This window comes from Nyctereutes procyonoides, unplaced genomic scaffold (genome assembly GCF_905146905.1).
Source record: "Nyctereutes procyonoides isolate TBG_1078 unplaced genomic scaffold, NYPRO_anot_genome, whole genome shotgun sequence".
NCBI classification, from domain to species: Eukaryota; Metazoa; Chordata; class Mammalia; order Carnivora; family Canidae; genus Nyctereutes; species Nyctereutes procyonoides.
In genome coordinates this window covers 57,268,866-57,295,606 of record NW_026575052.1, presented here as the reverse complement: position 1 = coordinate 57,295,606, position 26,741 = coordinate 57,268,866, and the positions used below count along the sequence as shown (strand labels likewise).

Here is a 26,741-nt window from a genome sequence, read left to right as displayed (position 1 = left end):
ACATAAACATTTCAATGATGTGTGAGGCTCTTTCCAAAATTAAATAGTCAAAACTGTGTACCCTACATTTGATTGAGGGCAGGGACATTTTGGTGCATTACCCAGGACTGCTGAGTGTAGGTTTCTTTTGTATTAATTTCAGCTGATAGTTTATATTAAATGTTCGCTGGTGTTGGGCCTCACTTTAAGTAGACCAGTCAAACTTCATGTCAAATCAGATAATGAGACAGACGTGTCAGAAAGTTGCACCAGGATTGGAATCTCTAGATTTCAATTATCTGTGACGTTGAGGTCTGGGAATGGCTGAGCAGTAGGTGAAGATGCAGAATCTGAACTCATTTTTTTTTAAGATTTTATTTATTTGAGAGAGAGAGTTCATGAAGTGGGAAGAAGGGCAGAGGGAGAAGGAGAAACAGGTTTTCTGCTGAGCAGGGAGCAGGAAGCCCAACTAGGGGCTAGATCCCAGGACCTGGGATGACGACCGGAGCCAAAGGTATATGCTTAACTGACTGAGCCACTCAGGTGCTTCAGAATCTGAACTCAGCCCCTTGGCTACTAGGAGAGTCCATTGAGAGGATCCAAGAAGGTTGCTTGGGTGAGAATATTTAGGAATGAGATTGAGAGGAGAGTAGACACATGACTTGATGAGGGGAAAAGGAGAATGTTGTTATTTAACATAATGTGAAAATAGTCAAGACCCAGAGCTGGTATGTGGAAATTAAGTTAACTGTGCAGAAAACCAGCTTTCTTCTCATCAGCAGGCAGTTCAGTTCAGGACTCTCCACGTGGCGACTAGTTTCATCTCAGAGACTAGAGTGTGTTCTCGGTTCTGTGAAGGGGATCCAGGTCTTTTGTTATGTGTTCATTCCCAACCCTGAGTGTGACACCCTCAACCTAGATCACATTGAAAATTAAAAATATCACTAAGGTGTCTGACTTTCAGAAATGGTATGAGATATAATAACAACACCATTCTCATGTCCTACAGGCCAGCCACCTTGTGCGTGGTTAATGGATTTCAGTTCGGCTATTAACTAGAACCCTGGACAAAATTACATAGGCCTTGGAAGTCTCAGCTTGCACATCTGTAAAGCATGGGCAGTAACTGTTTCATAGGGTCATTGGAAAGCGTTTGTGTGTGTGTGAAATGCTTGGCCCAGAGTAAGGGCTTAATAACTAAGTATATTATTGTTATTGTTATTATTATTATTATTATTACCATTATCACCTCATATCGACTTTTTTTTTCTGTGCAAATTGTATCTCCCCTTATAGGTCCTAAGTGACTTGAAAGGCAGTTCTGTGTCCAATGACTTTGTCTCCTTATGATATTTAACACAATGTCTTTTAAACAGTTGCTAGGATCTCAGAGAGGGCAGGGCCGCTGTGGTCCTTGTGTCTAAGATGGGGAGCCTCGGGGCTGAGCCATGTGTGGAGGCGCTCACCTGTGTGGACACTACTCAAGTGGTCCTGCTGCAGTAAGGAAACGTGTGCACTTTGCCTAATTTTCAGAACCGCCTCGACTCTTCAGGGATGCGTGTGAGTTGTGGTGTGTGCATGTGTTTGGAGGCCATATGCATTACAAATGTTAGCCGAAAAGTTGCTTACTGTTTATATTCTGGGCCTGTGAGAATCTCAGAAGAATTTTTCCAGACCATTGATCTCTTGGGATCTGTTTATTTTTAAGAAAGTTGTTTTCCTAGCTTTTTGTACCAAAGCGGATATTTTTCCTTCCAAAGCATGGAGATTTCACAAGTATGTACCCAAGCCAGGTGCCGTGGACCTATTCCCTTTTGGCTGCTCATTCCTGTCTTTCAGTGGTCAGCTGTCACCGTCCCTGCAAAGTGGCAGCCCCAGCATCAAGAGGCATAGGATGTTGTGATTTTTGTCTGGACACTATTGCGTGCTACCAAAAGAAATCCAGGGGAGAGATCAAACTAGAGCCGGGCTTGCAGCAGAAAATGAGCTGTAGTTGTGTGAAGGTGGACCCCTGCCAGGACATTCCTCTCATAGATCTGGCTGCTGCTAAGGGATCAGACGTCTGGAATTTCTCAAAGCAAATCTCTGACCACTGGACCCATCGCATCCTCAGGGATGTGCTTCTGGATTAGAATTACTGTGTGCTTGGTACTAGGTTCAGCACTTCCTGTATTGTATCTCACGGAGTCTTTATAACAGCCCTCTTGGGTTGTACTTTCTATCCGCATTTTATTTGTGAAGAAGCTAAGGTCTACAGAGTTTACTATGACTCGTATTTAATTATTGTGAGAAACACAATCTGGGGACACCTGGGTGGCTCAGTGGTTGAGCATCTGCCTTCAGCTCAGGTTGTGATCCCGGGGTCCTGGGGTTGAGTCCCACATCGTGCTCCCCGCAGGAAGCCTGCTTCTCCCTCTGCCTGTGTCTCTGCCTCTCTCTGTGTCTCTCGTGAATAAATAAATAAAATCTTAAAGAACAAACCAGAGTCTGAGCATAGAGCTGTCTGACTCCCAATTTTATGCTCTTACCCATTGAACCGAGTACATAGAAGATCATAAAATACTGAGGGTGTGAATTCACATTCCATGTCTCACCCTAGTTGCTTAAGAATGAAAAGAAAGGCTCAAAGCAACAGAACCTGCCTTTGATCAATTTAATTGTCTGTTATATCGGGATTGGGCCCAGAGCTATTGCACCATAACTTCATGGGCTCCTTCTCAGTATAAAAGTTACTTCTGTGAGATGTAATTTGGAAGCCAAAGTATTACACTTACTGGATTACTAAAATAGTTAACTCATGTGCATGGCTCAAAATCTAAGAGATTATAAATTGGTTTCCAGTGACACACAAGACTCCCTCTCTCTTATGCCCTCCCACTCCCACTTCCTCCCCATGTCTAAAATATTTTGGTGATTTATGAGCTCACTGGGACAGAATCTTTGAAACCAGGACTTTCCTGGAACATCATGGGTTGTGTAATCTTCTGAAGGTGTACGCCAAGATAGCTCTTCCGTGTATGTGGTTGGTTCAAGGCTAGTTATTTCACTTTCTGTGTTAAAATCTTGAACTTCCTATTGTCTCAGGGCACCTAAATTGCTGCCATTCCCATAATTCCAAATTGTTTTTGGCAGAAAATTTTTATTTATGCTAAGGTCCCAGTTAGCTGGGAATAAAATAGAATGAGATAAAGTAAGAAATAAGATGCCTTGCCTGTTTTATTCTCTTTTGTTTTGTTCAAATCAGTGATGCTCAAACTGGGCTATACCCTTTAGTCACCTGGAGAGGTTAAAAAAAAAAAAGGATGTAGATGCCTGGGTCCTACCCTCAAACAGCTGAATGATTTCTCAGAGTAAGGCCTAGGTAGCTGTATTTTTGGGTGTGATATCTTATGAATTTATACAAGAAACCAAGCAATGTATTAATGCCTTTGACATATTTATTTAGTTGTAAAGCTGAAGAATAATGCTGCATATTTTTCTACCACTAAAATACGTATGGCTCTATGGGTTTGGTAGTTTCCCCTTTATATTCTTTACTTTTTAAAAAGCTGTTTTTTTGAGGTTTAGTTTACATAGCATAACATTTGCTTGTTTTAAGTGTATAGTTCATTGATATTTAGTAAATTTGCAGTTGTGCAACCGTCACCACAATCCAGTTTTAGAACATTTCTATCACCCCCAAAAGATCCTTGTATCTATTTGCGGTCACTCCCTCTTCCCACCCGAGCCCCAGGCAGCCACTAATCCACTTGCTGTGTCTCTTCAGACAGCTGTATTTTTTTTAATTTTTATTTATTCATTCATGAGAGATACAGAGGGAGGGGCAGAGACACAGACAGAGGGAGAAGCAGGCTCCATACACCGGGAGCCCCACGTGGGATTCGATCCCGGGTCTGCAGGATCGCGCCCTGGGCCAAAGGCAGGCGCCAAACCGCTGCACCACCCAGGGATCCCCCAGACAGCTGTATTTTTTAAAGCACGCGAGGTGATTCTGTTGCTCTATAAATGTTGGGGACCCTTACTTTGAACTTACCAGCAGACTTTAGAGACATTAACTATGTCAAGATCTTCTCCTACAGAAACACCTTTTAAAATAAGTAAGGTTGTTCTTTTACTATCATGGGACTCTCAGAATACTTTTGATCCTTATCAAGATGTATATCGTTCCTCTTTTCCACCAACATGTTTTCACTATTGGTTACAGGCCAACATAGGATTGCTCACACAGTTGGTGGAAAATAACCTCTTCCCGTGTGCAGCTACTTCTGTTCATCAATATAGATGGGACTTGTAATGGAAAAGTACCAACAGGCCATCCCAGTGGGGTTGGTGCAATCTTTCTAGCATGGTCTTGAGCTTATTAAACTACGTATCCCGTCTTCTCTTGGAAGAGAGAAACGTGATCATTCAGTGCATTTGGGGGGTCAGAAGAACTTCTCTCCTTTCCTTGATTCCCACCATGGCTTCTTGGACATCTCCTTTTCTTCCACACTCATCCCCACTGCAGTGAGAGCAGAGGCTCCTACATTTTGAAGCCTGTTTTACTGTTTACCTCCACCCTGCCTGTTTCACACAGCTCCTTTGCCTGGCTCAATGGGTCCCAAACACCAGTGCACATTAGGATCAACCGTGGAACTTTTGGAGATCTTCTGGGGAGCATGGAGATTAGCCATGTGAATTAGAATCACCAGGGCTGGAAACCAGAGGATTGCTGTCTTGTTTTCAAGTGTTCTTTGGCTTCATCCCTACTTCTTTGTTCTCTAAAACTCTAGTCCTGGGCTGTTGATTCTGTTTCCAAGCCTCCCAGCTGGAGTTCCTGAGTGATCCCAACTCCTAGTCTTTGTCAAAACCAATGGACTCATGTGAAGTCACCCTAATATGACATTAAAAGGAAATTATAGTTTCAGGAGCTAGGAGACCAGCAATAACTGTCTTCATTTTCTCCCAGTATCTGGTTCATCTTTGAAGAGGCCCCACATAGAGGAACCCAAAAGAAAGCTAAAGACTATCCATTGTGCTCTTAAAATACATTCTAAGAAGACAACCTACAGAATGGGGAAAATATTTGCAAATTGTATGTTTAAGAGTCTAGTGTTCAGAATATATAAAAGATTCTTAACAACTCAACCAAAAACAAACAAACAAACAATAATCCAATTGAGACATGGGCCAAGGACTTAAGAAAAAAAAGGATGCAACTAGGTTTTCAACCATTTCCTGGTTTAAGTTGATTAATTTTGCCGGATCTTGGGTATTGCTCTTATTTTGTTGTGAAGGGAGGATTAGAAGGCAGAATTTGGTTCTTGATGACCGGTTACAAACACATAGATCTCCTTTCCTTGGATCACCAGGTAAAATATAGGATGCTCAGTTAGAGTTGAGTTTCAGATAGAAGGTTCTATCCTGTGCAATCTCTGGGACAGACTTAAACTAAAAAAAATTTTTTGTTGTTGTTTATCTGAAATTCAGATTTAACTAGGTATCCTGTATTTTTATTTGCTAAATCTGGCAGCTCTTGCTCTATTAAAGGACTGCATTGTGACTGATGGCTCACCCCTGGTTCCAGCTCCCTGCTGCTCTGTATCCTTCCCCCAAGTCCAGTCTCCACTCTACAGCTGGAAGGGAATGGCTCTGTTTGGCCTCTGTACATTTGCCAGGAAATAATAATCTGGTTGTTATGTGAGGGTTTCCAACATTGTTCAGTGCAGAAATTACTCAGGTATGAATCATTTGGCTCCATAGTTGGTTTTGTTTTGTTTTGTTTTTAAGGCTGATATGAGAACCATGTTATCTTGTTTGTTCTGACATAAGCTGTAGTTCAGTCTGGGCCAGCTGTGAGCAGGATGGCTCAGAGACACCCAGGAGGGTGGCCTTCTCTGTTTAACTTGACATTGGTGAGCAACCTACTCTTCTCAGGGAGACCCCACTCTATCTCTTCCTTTCTCCTGCTGTCTCAGTTTGGTGTACGAGGTGGAATGTTGTCCAGGCCTATGGCACTGTCCACATAGCTGTGGCTGGAGCCAGAGATGTGTCCATGGCACATGATGTAGGTTACTGAGAGTATCTGCCAGCCACCAAACACTCTGAAGATGATCCTCTTGAAGGGTTCACCTCTTGTTCTGTCCAACTATGTGCCAACATGTTGAATCATCTCCATGTTAAATGTTCAACAAGCTTGTCTTGAACTGTCACCACATTCCTGGCAACTGTGCTAGATGCCTGGAACCCAAAGATGTCTAAGACATTGTGTCACTGCCCTTGAAGAACTTTTAGTTGGCAGTTCTTAACAATTAAAAAAGTTTTAAATTCTGGCAAAAAAGCATTTAACATTAAGTTAACCATCTTAACCATTTCTCTGTGTACAATTGAGCAGTATTGAGTTTACTTACATTATTGTGCAACCAATCTCCAGAACATTTTCATTTTCCCCAACTGAAGTTCTATATCTATTTGATGACAGTTCCCTGCTGCCCACCCTCCACCCCACCCCCAGCCCCTGGCAACTACCACGTTCCATTCTGTCTCTGCGAGTTTGACTATTCTGGTTACGTCATGTAAGTGGAATCACACAGTATTTGTCTTTTTGTGACTGGCTTTTTTCACTTAGTGTAATGCCCTCCAGGGTCATCCATATCATGGCATAGGACAGGATCTTCTTCCTTTCTGAAAAATACTCTTTTGCATGTATAGACCACATTTTGTTGGACACTTGGGTTGATTCCAGTCTTTTCTATTGGGAATAGTGTTATTTATATAAACATGGTGTACATGATCTTCAAGATCCTGCTTTCAGTTTGATGCGGTACATACTCCAAAGTGGGATTATACTGGATCATATGGTAGTTCTATTTTTAATTTTTGGAGGAACCTCCGCCCTGTCTTCCATAGTGCTATGCCATTTTATAATCCCACTCACAGAGCACAAAGTTTCCAGCTTTCCCACATCCTCTCCAGCACTTATTTTCTGTCTTTTGATAGTAGTCACCCTGGAGGGTGTGTAGAGTTGGCAATTTTGGATAATAAAGGAAAACCCTCTGTCAGGTTGAATCTGTGCAATGCCACGAAGGTTTTCCCAGCGATTGGGTCATGTTTCAACTTTGTGTGAGAGGGTGATGTAGAGGGATTTAGCAGAAATCTCTCCATTTTAGATTCCTTTGCTGCTCTGGCATCATGTTTGGTAAGCTTCCATTTGGTTCAGTTTCAGATTCTTAAAGCAGCTAGTGTTTAAGGTCTTCCACAGACACAAAATGATATCAGGAAGGATAGAACACATATTTTTAGGGGGTAACTGTGGTGTAGAATGTATCAGTGAAACAAGTCAACTCCTGTAACCAAGGAGGTCAATCACAGAGGGGAAACTGAGGCTCAGGAATGTATAATTTTAGGAAGAGAGAGCATTGAGTAACTAGTGAAGAAAGCAAATTTGCTAAGAGATTGAGCAAACACCACTCATGAAACTATAAGGTGATAGAGTTGAATTTGAACTTTCAGCTGTCTCCTTGCATTAGTGTGTTACCCCAACTCTTGCCACCACATCTATACGATGCTGTTTGCCAAGAGGATTTAAAATACCTATTACCAGTCTAGGGGACAAAACTCCTCCCCCCAAAAAAAACCAATAATGGGGGCTTATAAAGGTATTTAACCAAATTCCTTCTCATCTTTATTGCTCAACTTTACTGCTTTTCCCCACAAGACCTCACCTATAGATGTTTTTAATTGAAGTGTGATTCACACACAACATTATATTTGTTTCAGGTGTATAGCATGACTTTATATTTGTATATGTTGCAAAATGATCACTACACTAAGTCTGGTTAACATCCATCACCACACGGTTACAGAATTTTTTTTTCTTGTGATGAGAACTTTTAAGCTTTACTCTCATAGCAACAGTCACATGTGCAGTTCAGCATCATTAACTGTAGTCGCCATGCTGTACATTCCTTCCTCATCACTTTTTCTTCTAACAGTCTGCCAATTTGCTTGAATTTTGTCTGTGTTGCTGCCATCAAAGGGTAGTTTCCCAATTATTCAAAAATACTTTTGACTGCCCTATACTGAAGAAATCTCCCCACTGGGGTTCAGGTGAGTCAGTTATATAAACGAATGTAGATAATTTAGCCCCTTTTCCAAGGGAAATGAACAGGCAATGTTTGTTTGGAAATCTTTTTGTAAAAGCACCAGATGTTGGCCCAGAGTCCACAGGAAAGAGGCAGGAAACCCCCCTGTCAGTTGACCCCAAAGGGCATAGCTTCCAGCTGGTGTCCTTGTCTGTGGTTCTTTGCTCCAAAATCGTTTCACCTTTAGACACGTTACATAGCAATTGACTTCCTTTTCTCCCCCATGTGGTTGTCTAGGCAGAGGATGTTTATTTGTGAATAACATCGATATGTTCGAGGACAAAACTGAGGGTATACACGTTCTCTAAAGTACATGAAATGTTTTGTCATTACAAGATAGAACCAGCAAGAAGATTTTTTTAAAAGATTTTATCTATTTATTCACGAGAGACACAGAGAGAGGCAGAGACACAGGCAGAGGGAGAAGCAGGCTCCATGCAGGGAGCCGGATGCTGGATTTGATCCCAGGACCCCAGGACCACGACCTGAGCCGAAGGCAGATGCTCAACCACTGAACCACCCAGGCACCCCCAGCAGGAGGAATATTTAATAGCATTTGTGGGCATGCTTCTCAACCTTTGGTAGACTCTTTAGAGAGTCTAGTAAAGGTTGTGGGCCCTCTGTCCAGAAAAAATACATACGGGATATACTTTTCTGCAAAATTCTGATATAATTTCAGGGGCATCTTGGAAAGCTACCACCTCCATTATACTTTATAAAGATTGTTTTCTCTATAAACATCTTGAACTCCCTGTTATGAATGTTTACTACGATCTACCTTTTTTCCTCCAAGTAATGATTATTTTATTTTTACTAAGCTCCTGTTTTTATGGAGAAACCTATTACAGGCAAAAGTTTAAAATGAAAGAGATTTTCTTCCTTCATAACTTGCCTTTCATCCTAGTCAAAGAGTATCAGAAGCTCCTTCAGAAATAGCAGAGGCTGGGGGCTGATATGTACTAAGGGCCTACTGTGTGCAGGCACTATGCTCAGTACCTTATATATCATGATCACACGTAATTCTGACAGTGATTCTATGACATGGGTTTACTCCAGTCAAGTGCATGTGGGCCTGAGGCTCAGAGATATTAAGTCAGTCATTTTGAGTCTTTCAAACCCTAGAGCTCACTTTCTTGGGTATTATGTGGCTTCTAAAATAACATGTATCTTCTTGTTTGAAAATATGGGGCTCTAGACAGGAAGAGTGCATCCTGGGGATGCTGGTGACCTGAAGAGAGGTTAGTGAACCTTCCTGGGATGCACTTGAGGCCCTGGTGGGCCACAGTCTTGCATGAGAGGACTGATGCTTGCATTGAAACAGGCAGATGGCATGAGGAGATGGGGCTTCCTCCAAATCAGAGAAATCACTGCATACCACACTCCTTTCCCCTAACCAAGTGGGCATGGAGGAGAGAACACCAAGAGAAGGAAATGACATGTGGGTTCTCATTAGAAAAGTAGGTCAGAGTCTCACCCTTTTGGTCTGCTCCCAGCCTCTTCCCTTGTACTCGTCATTATGTTGAGAACACATGCTGTGACTGTGCAGGGCCTGCTAATCATGCTCATTGTGCTCAGGAGCTGTTTTGTGGCTGTCAGCAGTATGAACCACAACTCACAGAAGGAGAAGCTAAACAATGTTATTCTGGTTTGGGATGTTGGTCAGTAACTCCAGGGCAGCCTAGATTAGCCTCATTGATGAAAAGGTTTTTTCCTTTTGTAGTAAAAAGAGGATTTTTATTTTCTAGAGTTATTGCTCTGGAATTTTTCCCAGCAAACTACTACTACTACTACTACTACTACTACTACTACTACTACTATTACTACTACTACTACTACTACATCCCCTTCTTCATATTCTTCTTCTTCTTTTTTGGCTAGTTTGTGGAAAAGTCACTGGGTCACATTGGTACTTAATGGGTGGAAGTCAGCCTCAGGGGTTAGGCGTCTTGGTGTTTAACCAAAGTAGGAATCAACCCACTCTTTGGGCTTAGAAAAGAAGCCCATTTAGAAGAATCTTATGAATTTTCATCATGAATTAGCAAACATCAGAGGTCAATAGGAAACCCAAATAATAATATACTATCTTTCTCAGGGCTTATATCAAAGAGCCTAGTCAAATGAATTATGGAGAGAGAAATTATACTTTTTAATCCTCAGCACTTTCACTCAACCATGAATGGTATTAATTCAGGGGAGTTGTAAAGAGCATTTCAATGAGAGAGCTTTGGAACAAGGAAAAGTAGGTACATGCTGATAGTATAAAGAGGGTTGAATCCAATGTAGAATTTTAAAGTTGGGGATAATCTAGTGCCACCTAATTACATACACCAAAGGCACGTGACCATTGTTTCCATGCTGGAACCAGAGTCACCTGCAAGGCTTATTAAAATACAGCTTTCTGGGTTCCACCTCCAGAGTTTCTGATTCAGAGTTTCTAGGTGGGCCCAAGAATTGGTGTTTCTAGCAAGTTTGCAGATGCTGCTGCTGCTGGCCCCAGACCACGTCATGACAGGTGCTCTGCACCATCCCCACAGGTGATCAATCCATCCAGAGTTTGCCTGAACACTTCCAGGGAGATGGGTTGTGCTGCTGCCTCTGCCCTCAGGACATCTTTCCTAGAACTTATTGATGCTGCACAAAGAATGCTTCCCAGTAACCCTACCCCAGTCCTAATTCTGCCAGCTGGAATTACTCTGAATACACCTAATCCCCTTATAAATGCCTACACTAACAGACTTATCCTAAGGAAAAGAACGGATAGGCTCTGTTTGGCAAATAATGCTGTTCCGTTCCATACTAGGGAATGCCTGTTCATTCTCTTTTGCCATCCAACTCCCAACAAGTTTAGATTAAAATAATAAAGTTGGGGCATGCGTAAAATAAAGTGTGTAAATCTCATGTGTACAGCTTGATGAATTTTCACATGTGTATACACCCAGACAACTTCTTCTGGGCCAAAACACAGTATTTTCACCACCCAAAAGACTCCCGTACTCTTCCCCGGTAGGTACCATTTTTCACCATTCTTCTGAGTCTCATGGACAGGTTGTGCTTGCTTTTGGGCTTTATGTAAATGGAAGCATGGAGAGTATACTCTTCTATATCTATGTTCCCACTCAAAATGACTGTGAGATGCTGGATAGACAAGAGTAGTTCTTGCTGTGTATAGTATTCAAGTTTGATCTGTTGCATTGTCTTACATTTAATTCCCTGGCCCTTCTTCTGTTTTGTATATTTTTAAGGTTTACAAATAGCATTAGCTGGCACTACTGCCTACCATGAATCAGGATAGCCTGAGTCCAGTAGTTCCCCCATATCCATGGTTTCATGTTCCTCAGTCACCATTATCCCCAGTCACCCATGGTCCTGGAAGCAGATGATCCTCCTTCTGACATATGGTTGGAAAGGCAGTAGTGGCCCTCATGCTCCATCACAGTGTCTGTGTCACTCACCTTGCTTCATCTCAGCATGTAGGCATATTATCATCTCACATCATCCAAGAAGGATGAGGATGGCACAAGGAGATATTGTGAGAGAGAGACCACATTCACGGAATTCTTACTGCGTACGTTCTTAGAATTGTATTTTATTATTAACTGTTGTCATCATTCACTTAGTATGCCTAATTTATAAATTAAACTTTGTCATATGTATGTATTCAAAAAAAGCACAGTATATCCAGGGATAAGGGTGGGGATAAGGAGGGACTACTGCCCATTGCATCAATCTTTTCAATAGTGTGAGTTTGGTAGACCATAAATCCATTTTGCAGATGAGATAACCGAAGCTTAGTGACTTGCCCAAAGCCTCAAAGATCATGAGAGATGGAGCCAGTATTGAATGCAGGTCCATCTGACTCATTCATGATTCTGGGTTCTCAGGTGTGTTATCATGCCTGTCACTCTTGGTGCTTTGCTAGTAATCACCAATGAGAGAGTGACTCTGAGGAGCATACATTTTCCTTCTCTTTTAAAGACCTTTCCATTTTCAACCTTTTCTTCCTTCCTCCTCTTGAGTGGGTCTCAGGCATCATTGACCATGCTGGTGAACTGGAGGCCGACACTTGCCAACGTGCTGTTGAGATTTTCCCAGCTCCTTCAGATGGGCAGATCTTTTGGAAGCATGTTATCTTTCATACAGCTGTCTTCTAGAAGAATGAAATCTCCTCTTTGCTGGCTTTCTGGTCACTTCTGAATCCTCTTCCCTTGGTGGGTGCAAATAATAGAAGAATTAGCTCTGCCCTGTGGTTCCTGTTAAGGTTACACCTAAATTGCCTCTGAAAAATAATTGTCCTGTTGAAGGAAATGTCCAAACTTCCTTTGACTTTAATGTCTAATAAACCCTTACAAGAGGAAGTTTGTTCTTGAGTACAAGTTACCATGGGCAAATTATGCCTTGTTTCCTATTTTATTTAGCTAATTAGGGATGGAAGATTGCTGGTCAGCTCACTCTATGTATGGTGTCAACTTGGATAGATTAAAAAAAAAAAAGATCAGAAACTTTGCAGCAGTTTTAAGCCTGGCTTTGATTCAGTATCCTGGTAAAGTCTCCACGTATACTATAATATTTATGTATCCTCCACTTTATTTTTACATTCCTCTTGTTGCATGCAGAGCTACAAAATTTGAATTTCTGTTATTACATATATGGACATGGTGGAGTTTGGATCTATAAAGGTGGGTAGTTGTGAAATAATTTTCTTTTCTAATAGGAAATGAAGGTCAGGAGTAAAAAAAAGGGCTATTTTTGCTTTACTTACTCTTTCATCCCACTAATTTTTCTTAAATCATATAAAATCCATTTATGGATTTATCCTTCTGTAATTCTAACTCATATTCAAAGATTTATGCTGGGGAAACTTTGGGAGAATTTTTTTTTTAAGAGCCATCAACTTTCTGGACAAGCAGTGTGTTAGCCCAACTGGATGACTGGTGGGGGAAGGTGTTTCTTATGGAAGACTTCAATATGGAAGGAGTGATAGAATTAGACACCACCCTTTTGCAGTTCTAATGAAATAGTGGAGCCAGACAGACATTGTCAGTGTCTGGTAAACCTATGAAGTAAGAGATTGATGAGGAGCTTTATAATGGGTGATCAGATTGACAATCTGGGAGCCCACCATTTTATTACAGCTGAAAGCAGACAAGTAGACACTGTGTTTCTGATGTGAAAGAGTGATAAGCGGTCAGCATCACCCATGAAGTATTCTTGTTAGTACTGACCTTTGTCTAAGCAAGCCTCTAACTTTCCTCCCAGAACACAGGGAAGTATAGAAGATGGAGCTGTGGTTCTCAACATTGACTGCACATTAGACTCATATGGGAGATTTTTAGTTCTGATGCCCAGACTATGCCTCAGACCAATTAAATGAGCTCTTGGCCTCGATATTCATATTTTTTCTAGATCCCCCAGATGTGACAGTGTGAATCAGGGATGGAAACCAGGGAAATTGAGAAGCAAGTTAAAAAATAGGACAAGAAAACAGTCACAAAATGCAGAATGTAAGAAATTCCATGGGACAAAAAACCAGAGTTTTATAACACATTTATGTAGCCTTAGAAGAAAGGCAGTGGGAGGGGGCACTTGTAGATTAAAGGAGATTTAAGAAACATAAACCCGATGTGATATGTGGTCTTTTTTTGATCCAGATTCAAACAAATCAGCCATATCAAGACCTGTTCTAAAGAATCAGAAGAATTCCAATACAGATTGAGTATATTCAGGGATAATATGGCATGGATCATTGGTTCTATTACTTGTGGTTATGTGGAAAAAAGTTCTTATAGTTAGAGATACATTCCAAAGTATCTACAGATGAAATAAGATGCCTAGGATTTGTTTTATTTTATTTTTTTTTTAAATTTTTTAATTTTTATTTATTTATGATAGTCACATAGAATGAGAGAGAGAGAGGCAGAGACACAGGCAGAGGGAGAAGCAGGCTCCATGCACCGGGAGCCTGATGTGGGATTCGATCCCGGGTCTCCAGGATCGCGCCCTGGGCCAAAGGCAGGCGCCAAACCGCTGCGCCACCCAGGGATCCCCTAGGATTTGTTTTAAAACAATAGCAAGAGATGGTGAGGGGATTCAAAGAAACAGAGACAAAAGACTGGTAAGAGGTTGATAATTGTTAAAGTTGGGTGAAAGGATACGGGTGAAAGAATACTCACTATTCTCTCTACTTTTGTGTGTTTAAAAAATTTATGTAAAAGATGAAAAAGAAGACATCAAGGTGAAATCTCTAACATCTCTTGTACTGTGATGTATTATCAGTATGAAGTCTGTGAAGTTCATATAGAATATAAACCTGAAACTAATAAAATCGAGCCCTCTGCGCCCATGCAGAACAGCCCTGCTTCTTTTCTGAAAAGTGTTAATGTGTGCCATTGTGAATTATGATTACATCTTGCTTGCAGATGATTCTGGGCCACCTCCGTCTACTGTTATCAACCAAAACGACACTTTCGCCAAAGTCACCTTTAAGCCCAGTGTGGTACAACAGGCCAAGATTGCCCAGAATGGCATTCTAGGAGATTTCATCATTAGATATGATGTCAACAGGGAACAGAGCATTGGGGACATAGAGGTAATGGGCTCGTGGTTGCCATTTCTTGTTAGTTGCTTGATACTTTTAGTTAGATTCAGAATGAAGGATTCCAGTTCTTACCTAAGGGAGGGAAAACTTTCTGGTTCCTGGAAATTGGTTTGAACCTAAAATATGCCTCCAAGGGGACTAGGGGTGTTCCCTTCCTATTTCCTGCTTCAGTAATCTGGAGAGCAAATGAAATCTGTAATGTAATTTTCCCCTGTGGTGTTTTAGATGAGGTTAGAATTTTAGCTCATCTTCAGTTTTAATTAAGAGAGCCTGGTCCATGGCTCATTTCCCTTTAGGTTTTAATGCTCCAGAGACAGGGTGGGAATATTAAAATGCGTTAGCATGCATCCAGAATGTAGACAACTTTGACATCTCAACTTGCAAAAACCACGTATTGATGGAAGCAGGAATACCAAGTGGCAAGGGCCATAAAGGGATAATTAAAATTGAGTTAGTCAACATAGTGATTAAGTCACAAAAGGAGGATTTTATCTTTATACAGATTAAGCTAGCAGTTAGTTCTCTTGGAGGGATCAGGACAGTAGGTACTTTTGCTCTGAGTGTGGAATCTGCCCAGACTCTGTTTCGTGCTCTGACTTGTGGAAGTTATATAGACTGTCCATTTTAGGTAGTTTCCTGTACACTACCATTTTTACTTTCTCTTCCCTCCACCAGGTTCTAAATGGCTATTTTGTGCACTACTTTGCCCCCAGAGACCTACCTCCTTTACCCAAGAACGTGGTATTTGTGCTTGATAGCAGTGCCTCCATGGTAGGAACCAAGCTCCGGCAGGTGAGTGAAGGTCAACTGACAATTTAGTTCTCTCTCGCTTTTGCCTGGAACCATGATGTGCTCTGTGAATAAAATTCAGTTGATGCCAAATGTCCACTTTACCATCCAGCTATTCCTGCCTACAGCAGAACCTTCCTGAACTGATCCAGTTCAGTCACTGACATAAACTGTCATTTTAGGATGGTAGTCTTTTTTTTTTTTTTAAGGATTCTATTTATTCATTCATGAGAGAACACAGAGAGAAGCAGAGACACAGGCAGAGGAAGAAGCAGGCTCCATGCAGGGAGCCCGATGCGGGACTCGGTCCCAAGACCCCGGGATCAGGACCTGAGCTGAAGGCAGATGCTCAACCACTGAGCCACCCAAGTGTCCCCAGGATGGTGGTTTTGAGAGAACAGAGGGACATACTATAGAAACACTTTGAAATAAAGGGGACTGTCAGAGTAGAAAATGTGAGACAGGAATATGCTGAGAGGGACACTCAACAGCACTATTGTTGATGGAATAATTCTGTTTGGTAATGACGTCCTTTCAAATCAATGGAACAGAGCCATTGACAGCCCCATTGGCCTACCCTTAGAACAAAGGGCTTCTAACTCAAGAATTCAGGAGTGATATTCTTATGGCATTTAGGATAAATAGTGAAAATTCTAAGGATAGGGGGGCATTAAGGGACATGTAGTCTATGCTGAAATATTAAACTATACTGAAAATACAAATATTAAAAATTATTTTAACAAACCACTGGAAAGAACTATTCCTTATCTGGTATCATAAATATCACAAGTGTGTTTTTAATATTTTATGTATTTATTCATGAGAGATACACAGAAAGAGGCAGAGACACAGGCAGAGAGAGAAACAGACTGCTTGCGGGGAGCCTGATGCAGGACTCAATCCCAGGACCCTGACATCATGACCTGAGCCAAAAGCAGATGCTCAACCACTGAGCCACCCAGGGGCCCCATAAATGTGTTTTTATAATATAGTTTCAACTCACATAACAGAAAACAGAAAAAACTACTGGCTGCCAGACCAAATAATAGCTACCTTCTCCAAACACTTAGTTGTCTTAGCTTTTCTGTCTTAATTCATTATCTATTTTTAGTAATTAATAATACATATGTGGCTTAATAGTACCTGAAACCTCAAAGGAACCCTCTACTTTATCTCTTTCCACCCCTAGATCCCCTTCAATATGCAGTCGAACCTGATCTTAGCTGATAAACTATTGTAAATATTTTCTCTCAGTTACTACTTTGTAAGTTCTTTCTTTGGCTATTTGAATTTAACAAATCATGTAGAACTTGTTGATTTTTTTCTTCATGGCATCTTATGTTTCTCCACTCCAAAAGAGTCAAAAATATATTCCATGCAAAAATAGGGTTTAACTTTTTTTTTCCAGAAGTTTGCTAGATATGATTTCTAACTTGTATAGGGGCAAGATAACTTCTCCCTGCGAGTCGGTTCCCTGTAATTCTTTAGCACTACATCCTAGCGCAGAATTCAAGCTGCTGCTGACTTCTCCACTTCGCCTGCTTTTCCTTCATTTTGCATCTCTGACTTTCCATCTGGGATTACTTTTCTTTCCCCTAAAGAACACTCATTGGTATCTTCTCAAATGTGGGTCTGCTAGTAAAGAATTCTCTTAGTTTTTGCTTGTTTGAAGATGACTTATTTCATTCTCATTCTTGAAGGGTATTTTTACTGGGAATGGAATTCTGCATTGACAATGATTTTTCTTTCCATTGAAGATAGATCCCATTGTCTGCTGGATTCTGTTGTTACTGTTGATAAGTTGGTAATCATTTTAACTGTTGTTCCTTTAAAGGTCATCTTTTATTGTTGACTGCTTTAAAAATATTCCTCTTAATCTTAAGTTTTCTGTAGCTTTAATATGATGATTTCAGATATAGATTTCTTTCTTTTTTTAAAATTTTTGCCTGAGGTTCCTAGGACTTCATGAATTTGTGGATTCATGGGAAAATCCTCATTCATTATTTCTGACATCACATTGGCTCACTTTTCCTAATCCTAATCCTAAAGGATTCCAGCATTAGAAAATGTCTCCGTATCCTGTATCCTGTGCTTTCTTCTATTTATTCCAGCTTTTGCCTTTTCATACTTCCAAACCTATGCTACAAGCCACAGATTCTCTTTTCAGGTATGTCCAGTGTGGTCTCAGATGCATCCATTAAGTTACTTCAGTTATTGTGTTTTTTAGTTCTAGAATTTCCATTTGGTTCTCTTCAAATCTGCTCTGTCACTTTTTAGAATGTTCAGTTATTTCACAAAGTTTTAAATAACACTTCTTTTTCTCCAGTACCATAGACATAGTTATCTTAAAGCCCATATCTGATCATTCCGAACTTGAGCCCCTTTATGAGCTGTTTTTATTGTTTTCCTTCTGTCCTTGTGTGACTGGTCATTTTTGATTGTATTATGAACATATTCAAACATTTTTTTAAAGATTTATTTATTTATTTGTTTATTTATTTATTTATTTATTTATTTATTTATTTATTTATTTATTATAGACAGAGAGAGAGAGAGAGAGAGAGAGAGAGGCAGAGACACAGGAGGAGGGAGAAGCAGGCTGCATGCTGGGAGCCTGACGCGGGACTCGATTCTGGGACTCCAGGATCACGCCCTGGGCCAAAGGAAGGCACCAAACCGCTGAGCCATCCAGGGATCCCCATATTCAAACATTTGTTTGTAGAAATAGTTGAAAGCCTAGGATGATGAGCTTTTCTGCTATAGGAAGTTTGGGGTGTTTCTGTCAGGTACATGGGGGATTATAACCTGGATCATTATTTTTTCCTGAAGATTTATTTACTTATATGAAAGAGAGAGAGTGAGCATGCAAATTGTGGGAGAGAGAGAATCCTAAAGCAGACGCCCCACTGAGTGCAGAGCCTGATGCAGGGCTCTGTCCAACGACCCTGCAATTATGACCTGAACTGAAATCAAGAGTCAGCCACTTAACCAACTGAGCCACCCAGGTGCCCCAATCTGGGATCATTTTAGTCCATTTTCAGGGCTTGAGATTTTTCTGGGAAGCTCAGATGGCTCAAAGCTGGATTTCAGTCCTTTAAAGATTGGTTTATTTCTATATAGCACAAAATGTAGAGATTTACCAGAGCACCTATCCCTGGTGGGCTCTAGACTTCAACTTTTGACCCTCTAAGCTACTGAAATGATGCTCAGCCTCTCAGATACTTCTGTGTCCTTGACATACATCCTTTAGATAAAAGTGTTGCCAAATGCTGAGGCTGCTGCTTTAAATTTTCATCTTTTCCCAGATATTTTTACTCACTATTTTGATACTCTCAAGATTTTTAAAAAAATATATTTTGTATATTGCTTTTTTAGTTCACAGTGGGAAGGTTGGGTATGAAATTACCTGCAGGTTTTCTTTATGGGCAACGTTTCTCAAAGTGATTAATCACATGTACATGAAATATTCTTTTGTAGTGGTTAATTTTCTACTGATGTTTGAGAAGCCTCATAGCCTTTTCATATTTACTGAATATTCTGTAAAGTTCTTTGCTTTATGCACTCCAAGTTCTTAAGTGCCATTATCGTTTTTGTGACTTTGTTGGGTGGATAACAGATGCTGACAAAAGCAGAGTTGTGGCTTCTTGGAGACTACTGTTGGTCATTGAATGTACTGTTAATTAGGTCTTGCATATCACTCAGTGTGGTAATTCCCATTTGGATTTTGAATTAATTAGCAGTTACTGAGTAGGTGCCATGTACTAGGTTTCTCTGTGTGTGTCATTAAATTTCTAAGTACCTATAAATCTTCGTATTTTCTTTCTTTTTTCTTTTTCTTTAAGACAATGACCTTCATGAGGCCAGGGTTTGGGTTTCCTCTGGGAAAAAAAACATCACTTGAAGGTATTGATAATTAAAATTATTGCAGCCACTATGAATTTGTGTTATTACCAAATATCTTGTATTTTTATATTTTTACTTACCCTTGTATTATGAATATATCAGATATTATTAAATATTCTTGTTTTTAAAAAGCTGGTTTTAATGGCCATAAGGCAACACTGTACAGTGGAAACTCCTATGAGAATGGGAATGTTCTATACCTATAGCATCCAGCGTGGTAGCCACTAGTCACATGTGGCTGTTAGCACTTAAAATGTGACTAATGCAATTGAGGAACTGAAATGTTTTTTTTTTAAGATTTTATTTATTCATGAGAGACAGAGAGAGAGAGAGAGGCAGAGACACAGGCGGAGGGAGAAGCAGGCGCCATGCAGGGAGCCTGACGTGGGACTCGATCCCGGGTCTCCAGGATCATGCCCGGGCTGAAGGCAGCGCTAAACCGCTGAGCCACCAGGGCTGCCCAGAACTGAAATGTTTTAATCTTATTTCATTTTAATACATTTAAATTTAAGTAGCTATGTGTGACTAGTGGTTCTGTATTGGAGAGTGCTGCTGAAAAACATTGACTCACTCTACCATCCGTGAGAGACTTCAAGCTATTTCCTTCTTTTGCTAATTATTAACAGCATTGGAATGACTGTCTTCATGTAGAAATCTTTGACCACATGTCAATCATTTCTTAAGTTAGATTCTTAGAAGTGGAATTACTGGGGTAAGGAAAACCAACTAATCTGTGATTTTTACAGATATTAAAACCACGTTTTCTAGAAAAGCCATACCAACTCATTAACATGTAAAACTGTTACCAGAGTAAGAATTCCAAATGGATTAAGCAGCAAAAGGTAATCAATGAACCACACCCAAAAGTAAGTAAGAAAATAGGTATATTTAATTAGTTTTAAAATAGGGAAAGATTTTTAAAACCTAACAGCAATGAAAAGTAATTATAAAGGGAAAAAAATCAGTAATGTTAGCTATATAAAAAAGTTTAACTTTTGTTTCAAGCAAAAACAGAATAAAAGTAAACAGAAGGCTGGAAAAGTGTATGCAGCAAAGAGAAACTTATCTTTAGCATATAAAGAGCAATTCCAGGTCAATTAATATTAATCCTATTTAAGAAATGGGCAAAGAAAATGAAACAATTTACAAAAGAGAAATAAAATTCAGTAAGATTATGAAAGAGTCAAATGGACTAATGACTAAAAAATGCAAATTAAAAAATACTATTTCTGTGTTCATATTGTTCAACTTTAAGTAATGTAAATTACTTACAATGACATCTTCCATAGTATACATTTGTAGAATCCAACAAAATTATAATATTTAAATTATTTCCCAATAAATATTAAGAAATGCCAAAATTATAAAAATGCACAGTCCGTTCTGCATCTTCACACAAAGGTCATGAAACCACCCGAAGGCTATAGCAGCTTGAGTGGCTCATGTCAGGCTTAAACCTCAAACCCAATTCATTTCAGGCCATAGGGTCTTCCACTTCCGGTGGGAGAACAGTCAAGAATCTTCTTACTAGACCCCCGGAAAGATAAATCCTGCCCCAAATTGTTCAGAGAAAACCAGTGAACTAAATCAGAATCTCCTAGACTCACTGTTAATTGGGCACTTCTTAAAAATACAACATGGAACATTTGGAACATGGGAGGCATCATGCTAAAGGTATTATATGAGTTATTGGATAAAAGGATAGTTAATCTTTGTAATAATTTGGCTGTCATCCCCATTGTAATGATGGAGAAACTGAGGTTTTACAGGTGAATAACTCAGCTAGTAAATGGCAGGGTCCAGGCATCAAAGCCAGGTCTGAGTGTGAGGCCCATGAATCAGACCACGATGGTGTGGCCTCTTGGTGCAAGTTAATGGTGTGATGACACAATGCTCTCATGTACACTAGTAGAGTTGCATGGGGATCCAAAGGGAGTGCAGTTTGACATTTCAAGACCCAGTGAAGAAGGCTGTGTGTCAGGAGGGATTTCCATGCACTGTGCAAGAGCAGTGTAATGATACACGTCATTCCCGTTGTTTTTCTCCCCTCCTCCCTCATTCCTGGATATTAAAATTCCATTATTTGCTGGGCACTGATGGAAGTCTGGCATGCACTCTGCTGGCTTCTAAGCTACAGCATGGCCTCTTTCCAGGAGAACCACCCTAGACCAGCCAAACACATGTCAGAAGCCTCTAAGGCAATTTCTAAAGCCTGTTGCTGCCTTGGAGTGTTTTAAAAACTGCTCATGATTTTAGCAGCTCTCAGCTCCTCAGAGACCACAGCACTCACTGAAAAGCTTAGTGGACTCCAGAGCCTTGTACACAGTATCATGGCCACTGGTGAAGAGGATGATTACCCCAAACACAGCGCTTTCGCGGTGTGTCAGCAGGCTTCGGTAACATCGGACATTAGTCATAGGTCCTCTCAGATCCTCTGAAAAATCATTCGCTGTAACACTGGGGGTTCTTGGCTCCCCTTGTTGTTGATGGGCCCGAAGTTCTTCACATTGCTCATCACAGTGAAGGGCACACAGTTGGTATTTAATAACTATAATTTCAACAACTGATTTATAAATAATTATAAGATCCTTTAACCTTAAAATGTACACTCACTAAAGGGTATGCACTTTCTGGTTCTGGTCCTGGTCCCAGTGGGAATGGGAGTTGGACTTTGCCGGCCTGGGAACAGCTATAGAGCCTCCTGCAGGTTGCTGGCACCTGACTGGGCTCTGTTTTCTATCCCATCTATGTTTGCTAGAGAATCTGTTGAGAGAGAGGCCAGGTGCTGGGTTGGGCAAAATTTCCACCTCTTGATTTCAGCCTATAAAACCTCTAAGTGGGAGGAAGAGCTGAGAAGAGCCACAGAAAATGTGAGCAACTTAGACCTTTTTTTCCTTATTAGTTTCATGCTTTTAAGTGCTCAAACTAGCTAACATCCATGTCCTCGGGAGGATTAAGGAGAATATATGTGAAATACATTTGTCCTTGACCAAGATTTACATGTTCTTCTCTTCCCTTTCCCTAGTCTATGTAACTAGATCTACTTTCACCTTCATATTGAGGAACTTGGCTAAGGGCCTCTCTCTGAGAACCAAGCACTGGATAGTGTATCACTTACCAGATGCCTTTCATGCTAGAACTTTCTTTAGACTTGTTTCCATAATCTGGGTTCTTCCGTGCCAATCATAGATTCCCATGTAGCTTTTGGAAGTGTGTCTTCCTTTCTCCATTGAAGTTAGTTGTCAGTTTTGGAGGGTAGAGAACAAGCATAATGTTTCTTATCTGTAAATGCCAAATTAAAATGAGGGGAAAGGTGAACGTTGCTTGCACTTCATTCATTGGCTTACTTCCTGCTCCAGGACATCAGTTTTGTCTTCACATCCAAAATTCAGTGTCTAAGAGCCACCTGGGCATTTTATGTGCAGCCCTGTAGGCAAATAGCCTGTCTGTAAGCTCCATAAATTTGGGAAGCATCTTGTTTTTGATCATTAGAGTACATAGTCCCAGCTCTCAGCACTGTCTCTCACACCTAGTAGGTAAATATTTTTGCTGAAATACATACCAACACGTAAACATTAAATGTGGTGTGTGCTTTTGAGTCACAGTACGTGCCATGGAGTGGCACATACCAAGCACTCGAAGCATTTTATGTACATTTTTTTCATTGAATCTTTGAGCAATCCAGTGAAATGGACATTGTTACCCACTTCTTATAAATGAAAAGGTGAGGGGCAGGGAGGTGACATCACTATGCTAAAATGCAGAACACAGTAAGAAGAAAAGTTCAGCCTCAAGCCCAGTTCCCGCTAGCTCTTCCCCATACCATTCTTCACTCTACCATTAGACATAGACCCTAACATTAGACCACCTTTTAAGTTTTCAGACTCTACTTGTCCTCATGGGACAATGATGTGATGTGAGTGCACACGGATGTCAGCTGCCCTAAGGCTGAGGGGCTCCAGCCAGCAGCTAGTGTCGTGAAGAACTAATGGAGCTGTTCTGCTCTGATGCATAGAATTAACTATTCATGATTTATTATTTAACTTACACACACCGTGGGCATGGAGGGGGATGCAGACTTCTTTCCTTTCACGATTTGGTTGGGACAGACCAAGGGCCAGCATGGAGACAGTGGTGGTAAGGAGAGCAGGAGAAAGTTGGTGACTGTGAGGTCCAGTGATGTCATGACCTTTATTCCAGCCATATTCTTCAAGAACATATGGCTCTGCCACAGTTTGAGAGGGGAGATGCTGTAAAAATATTAGGATGTCGAGAAAGTAGCTTGTATGTGATGGGGGTCAAAGGAAGGGCAGGCTGAGGGTCACTGAGCAGCCAGGAAGAATGCCAGACAAGGCCAGCAGAACCCAGAATGGCGTCAGGGGAGCAACGAGCTGGTTGGAAGAGAGAGCAAATAAAGGATCTCAGGAAAGGAAGATGCAGGAAGACCAAATGAGATCATGTCTCGAAAATTTGGAGGGTCTCGCAGATAGGCAATATACGGCTATCAAGCAAATAAGCATGGATGATGGAAGGCTTGGGTACTCCTGTGTTACCTTTTCAGGCTACAGGCCTTATTATAAATATCTAAAAGCATAGCTCCAGGTAATAATAAAAATGTCTAGCTTCCCCCTTTCTGGTTTTCTAGAACAGGGGTCAATAGACTTTTTCAATGACCACAGATCATACATATCTTAAGCATTGCAGGTTAGCTGGTCCCTGTCTCACTGCGTAGCCGTGCTGCTGTAGCACAGAGGCAGCCATAGGCAATCTGCAAAGAAACTGTGTTTGTCAAAAAACAGGCAGCGGTCTGGATTTGGCCCCCAGCCATAGTTTGCTGACCCCTGGTCCACAGGGATGACTGGCATGGCTAGAGATCATTTAGTTGGTAGTATTTATTCACATCTACTGAGCTGCTCTTGTCCAAACATGGCCAGCAGTAGATGCATGTGTCAGAAATGCATTGCAAAACAGAGATCTGGGACTTTGGGCAGGGGACAGAAGGCAGTGGGGAAAACGTGTTTTTGACTCTGATTCAGAATATGAGGAAATAAATGATGGACACAGGGCACAGTAGTTCTTGCCTGAGGTGACCACTGAAAACTTGGGTTTTTTGTTTCAAAAAACGTTGTTCTTCCACAATGATGATATATATCATTTTAAGTAAGTCAGAAGCATCCGAGTTATTTAGAACACTTTTTTGTTGGGGCAGTTAAAATTTACTCAAATGAGATGACATTTAAAAAGTTTTGAGGCTCTCTGAGTTGAAGGCACCATGTGGCTGTCATACAAAGAGAAAATGAACAACGTAGAGCTCTGAGTTCTCCCGCACAATCCGTCCAGGTTGTAGGCTCTTAGTCACCAGCATCCAAAGGCATGGTCCTGGTGTGACCAGAAAGCCCAGCTTCTCCTTTCTGGCATCCTAATTTTGTGGTCAAGTCCCTCCAGTCATATCTGCAGATTTTCTCTGTAAAGGACCCGGGAGAGCCCCAAAGGAAACTGGCTACAAGTAACCACGAGATAAATTCTGCAAATGCAAGCAAGTGGATTGAAAGAGATAACAAATGTGGAAGTGCTTATCAGGGACTGCCCCCCCCCGGCTGGCGGGGGAACCTGCACATGGGTGGAATTCCTCAGTGCTGTCTAAATGTGCAGACTCCCCTTTCCCTCCTTCAGGACACTCGATCCTGCCTTCCGATCCCTCCTTGGCTCTGGCTCCAGACTCCAGATTCTCAAGGAATGAAACAAATATGGATTATATGCTGTGGGAGAGGCACTAGGCATAGGGGATAAAAAAAAATAAATGTGACAGAATTTTTCTCTTGAGGAGTTCAGAGAAGAAAAGTCATGTGACTGTTGTATGCAGAGCGCTCCCTGTATGGTCCAGTCATGGCACAGAGCAGGTGCCGATCAGTTCTTTGTAGGAGTGGAGAAGGGGATCATGGACTTATCAGGGCAGGGGTAGTTGAGTCTTAAAGGTCTAACTTTTAGAAGTTAGTCATGTTGTAGGGTGGGAAGGGACAGAGGGGCCAAACAGAGGGAGATAGATAGCTTGTGCAAAGCATGGAAGCAAGAAAAAACATGTGCACACCAGAGAAGTCTATTTAAGTCACCCTAATTAAGGACCTTAGAAAAAATAAGATGAAACCAGAGAGGGAGACAAACTATAAGAGACTCTTAATTCTCAGAAACAGACAGTTGTTGGAGGGGTGGAGGTGAGGGGGTAGGGTAACCGGGGGATAGGCATTAAGGACGGCATGTGATGTAATGAGCACTGAGAGTTCTATGCAACTGATGAATCACTAAATTCTACCTCTGAAACTAACAGTACACTCTACACTAATTATATTGAATTTACATTAAAATACTTTTTTTAAAAAAAGGACCTTAGAATTTTTCTGGGGAGAAGAAATATGAAACAACCCTATGTTCATCAAACTAACATGTCACGTAGATAGTGGAAAGAATTTTAGGGAAAGGAAAGAGCTTGGGGTAGTCAATGAAAGATTGATGCCAGAGGTGACATAGGAACTAGTCCTTGAAGATGGGACAGTTTTCTTGAAAGGAGGGAGTGAATTCTTGATTGAGGAAAAACATGAAGAAAGCCATGAAACAAGAGTGCAAATGCCATTGCCAGGAAGTGGGGATTTGAGCCTGAGACCCTTCAGTAAACCTGGTTCCTTTGAAGGACAGCATAGCCAGTGGAACAGTGGGCAGAGGAAGACTCTTGCCTTTTCTACTCCAGACCCTCAGGCTCTCCGGAATCTAGTTCCCTAGATAAGGGTCAGTGTTACCAAAGCTCAGAAGAAAAAGTAACCAAGATCCTCCCCAACCCCCAAGAACAAAGTTCATCTGGTTTTATTTTTTTTTTTATTTTTATGAATTAATTTTTATTGGTGTTCAATTTACCAACATACAGAATAACACCCAGTGCTCATCCCATCAAGTGTCCCCCTCAGTGCCCGTCACCCATTCACCCCCACCCCCCGCCCTCCTCCCCCTCCACCACCCCTAGTTCATTTCCCAGAGTTAGAAGTCTTTATGTTCTGTCTCCCTTTCTGATATTTCTCACACATTTCTTCTCCCTTCCCTTATATTCCCTTTCGCTATTATTCCTATTCCCCAAATGAATGAGAACATACACTGTTTGTCCTTCTCCGGTTACTGTGGCCAAGTTCAAAAAGGGTGTTGCCTGAGTTCTTCTCTGGGATTTTGATGGAATCTTGTCTCACATTTAGATCTTTCATCTATTTTGAGTTTATCTTTGTGTATGGTGCAAGAGAGTGGTCCAGTTTCATTCTTCTGCATGTGGATGTCCAATTTTCCCAGCACCATTTATTGAAGAGACTGTCTTT

At 41.0% G+C, this 26,741-nt stretch overlaps 1 protein-coding gene across 1 annotated transcript in view; it reads left to right on the top strand.

The window, feature by feature from the left end:
- Nucleotides 1-26,741, top strand: part of ITIH5 (inter-alpha-trypsin inhibitor heavy chain 5) — a 79,336-nt gene that overhangs the window by 27,976 nt on the left and 24,619 nt on the right. The window contains exons 6-7 of the mRNA XM_055332417.1: nt 14,519-14,688; nt 15,373-15,489. Coding sequence (XP_055188392.1) covers nt 14,519-14,688; nt 15,373-15,489 — 287 coding nt within the window. The remainder of the gene's footprint in view (nt 1-14,518; nt 14,689-15,372; nt 15,490-26,741) is intronic.